Source organism: Zonotrichia leucophrys, chromosome 2 (assembly GCF_028769735.1).
Source record: "Zonotrichia leucophrys gambelii isolate GWCS_2022_RI chromosome 2, RI_Zleu_2.0, whole genome shotgun sequence".
In the NCBI taxonomy this organism is placed as follows: domain Eukaryota; kingdom Metazoa; phylum Chordata; class Aves; order Passeriformes; family Passerellidae; genus Zonotrichia; species Zonotrichia leucophrys.
Window position 1 is genome coordinate 43,556,480 of NC_088171.1, and position 7,703 is coordinate 43,564,182.

The 7,703-nt window shown below is 49.4% G+C and overlaps 1 protein-coding gene across 1 annotated transcript in view; it reads right to left on the bottom strand.

Moving 5' to 3' along the window:
• ZNRF2 (zinc and ring finger 2) overlaps nt 1–3,147 on the bottom strand; it is a 60,518-nt gene extending 57,371 nt beyond the window's left edge. The window contains exon 1 of the mRNA XM_064704752.1: nt 2,233–3,147. Coding sequence (XP_064560822.1) covers nt 2,233–2,707 — 475 coding nt within the window. The 5' untranslated portion in view covers nt 2,708–3,147. The remainder of the gene's footprint in view (nt 1–2,232) is intronic.
• Between the last annotated feature and the right edge of the window lie 4,556 nt (nt 3,148–7,703).

Below are 7,703 nucleotides of genomic sequence, written 5' to 3' on the forward strand. Positions count from 1 at the left end.
CAAGCTTGAGCTAGTTACCATCAGGACAAAAACAATGCTTCAAGTTATTTTTCAGAATGCTGATGCTATTAATGTATGATCTCCAGTTGGGCTACTTTTTCCAACCATGTAGTTATTACAAAGAATCAAGAAAACACAAAAGCATGCAACTAGAAAAAGATGGCAACACTGAGTGAGATGTGGAGTAATGTATCATCAACATCACAAAATATTTAAATTGAAAGACAGAATAATGCCTAAAGTGAGGCCTTCTTCACAGGTGTTGCAGTATTATGATTAAGCAGTTATTCATCCCAGTAAGACACACTGTCTTTATGTAGTCACAAGACATTTATGAATCTATTTGCTTCTTCACTAAAAATCTTACTGTATCTTGAAACTTGCCAGTTATATTCCTAACATATGGCAGTCCTTATTCATTAGTGAGTAGATGAAGACAGCATACTACCCCTCCTGGCACTCCTCCTGCACTGGTAATAGCAACAAGCTTTGCATCACTCCAAGGACAAAAATACAGTGTAGTACAGCAATTAAAAAATGAGTACATGCCATAGAAAAGTAAGATCACATTCAGAGTTATTCTGAAGAGACCTTCCTGCATCTGCATACAGATTCCAAGGTTATTACCCTCATCACTTCGTTTACATTTAATTCACTCCCTCCTGGCACCAAAGCAAGTTGCAGGACAGTGTCTAAGCACTGAAGAGGAAAAAAAAGTTTCACCTTTGAACAACAACTGGCTGCACATTCTAATGATTCCCTTGTGCTTAGCACGAACTGTACAATACTACATGACAGTACATCCTTTCATCACTATGAGAAACATACGCACCTTCTTCCCCCTCAAGGTACTTTGGTGGTGTAATGAGCATCCTTGTAACAAAGCAATCCTGTCTACCAGCTCGGTACTATGAGAATAGTTATGTTTTCTTTCTTAGAAGAAAATATTATTTTACTATCATAGGGTTTGACAACTTTTTGTTAATGTTCAACTGCTGGGACGAGGCAGTTTTAGATATAGGAAGTAACAGCTATGCTGACTTGAGGTCACCAAGCCAGAAGCAGCAGGCCATGTGACAGAAACCTCGTGTACCCTGCGAGGGTCAGGCTGCACACAGCTCTGCTTCGGCTAAAAGCTGGGTGAATCACAGAAAACGAGAAAGCCGACCTCCAACAAATGGTATTCACAAATGGATTAATAAGAAAAGAAACGCAGAAATTTTACATTAGCCTCTTCTTTTATCCCCTAAAAAAACAGCTTTGGGTATTAAGTTTGTATAGGTACATATATTTATATACATAAATATATATGTGCGTATTAAAAATGTCAGTTGAAGAATACATCCAATAAACAAATTTGCTCATTGTTTGACCTATATGAACAGCATTTAGAATGAACAGTACTTAAAGGAGCCAGCAACTCTGAACGCAGCTGGCAACGAACAAGATGATTTCCAACTTCAAGGTAAAAAATACAGGCAGTAAAACCCTCATCCTATACAGCCCAATTAATCTCGGTAGCACAAGACAGACAAAAAAACCTGCAATGTGCTCCACGTACACTGTGCTTCTCCAAGGGCCTCAGCTCCCTGGTTATTTTAGAGTGTAGCCGAGTGCTCCTCCTGCCTCAAGAGCACATGTGCCCATCCTCAAGGCTACAGGGTGCCGGTGCTGCAAGCCCGGACTCCAGCGGCACGGACAGCTAGCCGGCTCCGCTCACCTCTTAGAGGGTGCACCAACAAAGAAACTCACTGTAACTTCTCTTTTTCTGTACCGACTTTCTGAACAGAGAACTTAGAAAGAGGAACAAGCATCAGCCACACATTAATCAGTGCCTAAAGAGGGGTTTGGTCCGATTTTAGAATAAACGGCGGAGACACATGATCCAATTAAATTCTAATTATGTAAGTAGTAGGCAAGAGTATTTACACAGGCACTGATTACAGCTATTAGAGTCTAAAGTCGCCGGCCGGAGAGGCTCCGCTTCCTCCCCGCCGCCGGGCTCGTTTCATTTTTAACCTCCCCGTTCACAGCTCTCCTTACAAACAATAGGAGACACCGGCCGAGAGCCCCGTCTCCAAACCCGGACGCCAGCTTGGAGCGATGATTCACTATCCGTCCCACCTCGGAGCCGGGGAAAGACCCTGCACACCCCATCCCACCGCCCGCAACCCCGGCCCCGCAGTGCCGGGCCAGGCAGCCAAACCCTCCCGCCCCGGCAGTGCCCTTTACCTCCGAACAGGTGCGGCGAGAGGTGCGCGGGCAGCGAGCCGATCACCAGCCGGGGCCCGCCGGAGGAGCCACCGCCGCCGCCGCCCCCCGCGGGCCGCTCCCGGCCGCCCTCCTCCGGGGTGCTGCTGACCGAGTCCTGCGAGCCGTAGGGGCCGCTACTGTGGGGGATGTTGAAGGCGGACTGCGCCGCCCGGGCCCCGGAGGCCGTGGCCCCCCCTAAGGACCTGCTCCGGGGTGCCGACCCCGCGGCACTCCCCGCCGCCGCCGCTCCTCCGGCCGCCGCGGCCGCCGCGCCGCCGGGAGCGGCGTGAGGCGCCGCCGCCAGGTGCGAGTAGCGCCCGCCGCCGCCTGCCGAGCGCCCGCCGGTCCCGTTAGCGCCGCCGCTGCTGCTGCTGCTCGAGGAAGGCAGATCCCCGCCCGAGTACGCCCGGGTGCGGCCATTGGCGGCGGTGGGGCTGCTCTGCTTCGCGCCCATGGTCCCGCCGCCGCCTGGCGCTGCCCGGTGCCCTTCGCCGCCGCCGCCTTCCTCGCGGCGCCCGGGGGTGGTGGCAGTCCGGCCCCGGCGGGGGCGATCCGAGGCGCGGGTCGCGCCGGGGAGGGGGGAGAGGGAGCGTCGGGGGAGGGGGTCGGGTCGCTCGGTGGGTCGGTGTGGAGAGGGGAGAGCCGCCCGCCGGGATCCGGCTCAGCTGGCGGCCCCGGCGCGGCCGCTGCTGGCGGGTCTGGGGCGCCACCATGAGCTGCTCGGGACGGTGCTGGCTCCCGCCGCGCGGCCGCTCGGTCCCGCCGCCGCTGCTGCTGCTGTGCCCGCCGCCGCCGCGACCGCCACCGCCATCCTCCTCCTCCTCCTCGTCCGCCGCCGCTGAGCCCTGTGCGGGGCACCGGCGGCAGCAGCGCCGCCGAGGCCGCTCGCTCACCCGCGGCGCGCCGTGCCCGTGCCGAGGAGGCGGGAGGGGGCGGTCGCCCCGGCGCAGCCGCTCCTCTACCGTGTCGCCATGCTGGGGGCGGCACCAGCGGGCGGGATGGGGAGCGGTTACGGCGGGCGGGGGCCGCCGCCTCGGCTCCCCCCCCGCGCCCAGCGGGAGACCGGCCCCCGGCGGCGGCGGCGGCGGCGCAACGGGCCGGGCCCGGCGGCTCGCCCCGCCTCCCGCGCCGCTCCTCCCGCAAGGTGCGGGACAGCGCCAGGTGAGGCCCGCGTGGCCTCGGGCCGCCCTCGCCTCGGCAGGAGGGACAGTGCCCGCGACGGGGCCGCCGGCGGGATGCAGCACGCACACACACGCGAGGGGAGCTCGCTGTGCCCTCGTCCGCAGCCGCGTCCCGCGGGCCGCCCGGGCAGCAGAGTGGAGCCGGACCGCCGCTGGCGGAAGGCGAGCGGCCCCGAGTCCGCGCTCCGCCTGAGCACCGGCAGGTGAAGGAGAGGAGCGGGCGGGCAGGGCCCGGTGGCGGAGCGGCGGTGCCCTCCTGTGCCCTCCTGCCGCGCCGCCGCCGCCGCTCGGTTCTCCGGCACTGCGGCTCCGGCAAACGCCCGGATGCCCGACCTCGGCGGCTGGGGCGGCTCCCGGCGCCCGGCTGGGCCGCGGCTCGGCGGGACCGCGGGGAAAGAAAGGGCCGCGTGCACCCTTAGGAGCCCTCCCGGGTCGGCCACTTCCGACCCTGACGGCTGGCTGCGAGTCTGTGTCCTCCGAGAACCTGGATGTACCAGGAGACATATGGACATGCCGGGAAGCAGGACTAGAAGGACGAAAATCTCTGACATCTTTGGTTCACAGGTGATACAGGAAAATCCTGTATACCTCAGTCACTCACTCAAAGTCACGGTTTTTTTACACAGGGATTAACTAAGCTCTAAATTTTATCCCAGTGAATAATACCTGTGTAGATAGCAGGTTCAGTTTGATCATAACAAAACATTCAGAGACATAAAACTGTTTTGTACCTTGTTTGATACTGAGTGTCACATACATTGAATTTATATAAACATGATTCCTACAGTTGGTCATCTGAGGAAAACTGCTTGTTTCATGGATTTTTGTCTGCTCTAAAATAGACTGTGTCACCATGAAGCAGTGCATCAGGACTCTCCATCATAATGTCTCAGTAGGGATTCCATCTACATTCCTTCCTATGTCACAGTGGCGCAGTATCCAAGCTATGTTATAATTAATACTATAAAACTGATCCAAACCTTAATTAAAATACAAAGCATTATGAAGCATTACATTTACACTTGCGGCATCTTTGATGCTCCTTCTCAGATGTGAAAGGCCTCCTGTTCCACCTCCTTTTGCCATGACTCTTACAACTGCATGTGGCATCACATTCTGGCACCGCTGCAGCTCACAGCTGGGTCTGCGAGAAGAGGTGCCATGGTTGGGGGTGGCACAGGAGGGTACTAGCCCTAACTCATCCTTGCAACACCACTTTTCTGGATAGCTGAGACACTCTGTGAATACTCTGAACCCCATTTAGAGAATGCTGGTGTAAACTGTTTGCCCATTTCAGTGAGAGGCAATGATTCCACAGCTGTCTCATGAAGAGTCTTTTGTGTGCTGGGTGCTGGGCAGACAGCTGGGGTCGATAATCTGCCGTCCCAAGCTATGTCATCCCCACTTGTGAATTATAAGCTGCAGTCTCTGCTGGCAGTGGTAGATACTCCAAAGCAGATCAATCATGAGCACTTTCTAGTTCAATTCCCTGCAGAAAGAAAATCGGTGTGGATATGCTGTCTGCTCTGCTATCACTGGTTACTTTTTAAATCCTTGTCCAGCTTCTGCCAAATCTCTCAGAGACATTAACAGCATAGAAAATAAGTGGTTATGTAGAAGACAGAGTTCTAATGTTCCCACAGAAAGGAAAGCTACTGTAGGAATTCCTATCCTGCTAGATTCCAGGAATCTGCTTGGGCAAAGGATGTTGCAAACATGACTCATAATTTCTGCTGCTCACAGAATGCCTGTGGCATGTTGAGCCCTATTGGAGCAGGGTTACAGAGAGCATGCTCAGAGTTTTATGGAGTTTTTAAAATTTCCACTACTGAGTGTTAGTAGAGCTGCTCAGCTGCTAGAATAAACAGCACTTTGAAAATAGCACATTGCTACACAGTATCACAGCACTTTCTGTATTTTTTTTTTACAGTGGATTTAAGAATTGAGCAGGTATTAAATACAGATCATATTTGACTGTGAATAATATTTTATTCAATTTAGGATTAAATTATGAGGCCTGTGGTGGAAAAAAAGCCCTACAAAAAAGACATCCAGTTACTCAGTCTTACAGTCAGAAAGTTACATTTAACAGCATAGGATATTTCACAGAAAAGAAATCACAACAGGACAGCCTGTGTTCCCTTCTCAGAGACCATGATTGCTCCCAGTGCAATGTGATTTTCTTTTTCTCTTTTTTCTTTTTTGGTAGGCTTCAGGTTTTTTTTGCATCTAGGACATATTTGCAGCTCTCTCACTATCAAGTGTGAGACTAAACACAGCACATCTCTCAAATAACACTTACATCTTTAGGAAAAAAAGCATGCCACACCTTTGAGCCAGTTTTCTCCCCTCAATTCTTCCTGGTCTCTCTGAAAAAATGAATAGAAATCTTTCTAGATATGAAAATTTGCTTTATATAAGCAACAGTACAGTTAGGTTTTCAAGCTAACATTTCTTCTAACTAGCTGTCTAGTCTTGTAGAGGCAAGTATCTGGCGCTGTAACCTACTCCCATTTGTTCATTACTACACTCCAGAAGTAGCTTGCATAAAAACTTTGTTAATTACAAAAGAAAGTCACTAGTGATGAGAGGAAGCATTGCAGAGAGAAAGTAGAATATCCTGCTGCTGACCGTACTTCTATAGATTTCAAGAACTCAGTGGAAAAGCAGATACTTATATAAAAATTAACTTCTATAGGTCCATATGGGTGAATGCTGCTTTTATTCCTGTAGAAACATATCTAGGGGATCATAGTCATACTTAAATAAGCGCTATTTGTTCCTTGTCCAGGATAGTGGGAAAAAACTGGTTTAGACAGGCAAATATCCTCACTGTTCTTTGTTATAAGCTGCATACCTCCTGCTCAGTTCTGGTTGCACCACTTTGTCTATCAGCACATGAAAATAATGAACTTGATTCTTGACCGGTTTCCTTGAACATACCAGGTGACAGGTGTGCCCTAAGCATACAAAATTAGGTGTAAATTGATAATATTGCACATTTTAGAAAATGTGTACTGATAAATGGAACAGGGGCCTGCATTTTGCTTGACAGTGAGCTATGCAGACAGATAATTTCCCCTCTCCCCTCCTGCCCCCTTCTTTGATGGCTTTTAAAGGGACACTGAAACAAGGATTTAAGCAAGGTTTCATTACTGACAGAAGCATCTGACCCTGAACTAATAAAGCCAGACAGAGTTTCATTCTGCTCAGAGCCAATCAGACACTCTATTATAAAGGAGAAAGATTTGAAAAGTAATGGCATACCCTCATAACATACAGCTTAATTTTATAATAACTAGTATGGGCTGCTAAAACCTTCTAAAAAGGTTTAGCCAACTAGATTTTCTGAGCAGGTACCAGGCTAGAACTGCACATTGTGATTGGTAAGGTCAGTGCAGTTTTTACATTACTGTGTATTTCATCTGTTTGAAAGAAATAGCTCTGCACACCACTTCTGCACAGATAACTGAAAATAGAGACTTCTGATGTGTTCAGTTGCTCATAGGGAAAGCAAAATAGAGCTGTTTTATATTCCTGAAATAAGACCTGTAAAATGTGCATGCCTTACATCTGCAGCTGGAGTAGGCCATCCAGCAGATGAGATGTTTTATGTTCACATCTGTGTACTGAGGGAAATAGGTCCCATATAATCCCTCTCAGTGTGACTACACACAATACATAAAGCTATTGTAGGAATCCCTTTAGATAGATTTTGGTGTCAGTGATGCTCCAGCTGGTGTCTGGTGTTTTAATAGATGCAGGAGACCCCATTATCCAGATTTAGACTTTTATTTGCATTAAATAACTCTTTACACATATTGATGTTAATCATAGGAAGATTTGGGCTCATGCTTGCACTGACACATGAAAAACAGTTCTGCAACATGTTGAGATCAATCTTCATGGAATAAAAAGACCAAGCTGCTTGTCAAACTCAAGGTTTGATTTCTAAAATTGTTTTGTAAATGTGTAGTGATGCTCACAAGGGTAAGGAGGTTCACCCTTGCTTTATAAAAATCCCGTTTAAAGCCTTCTATCTTTTGTTTGAAGTTTATGCTTTTCTGAAGTTTCTATCACACTGGAAACAATATTGTTTTTATTGTGTGCTGTATTTTCTACCCTAGAGTTGCCTGTAGAGAAAACTGATGTGCACAAAGAAGATAACTTAATCTTGAAAATAAACTGACATTTTGGCTGGGCTTATTGATTGACCATTTTGTACAGGAAGAAATACTTGGAAATAACATACTTGACAAAATGGCAATT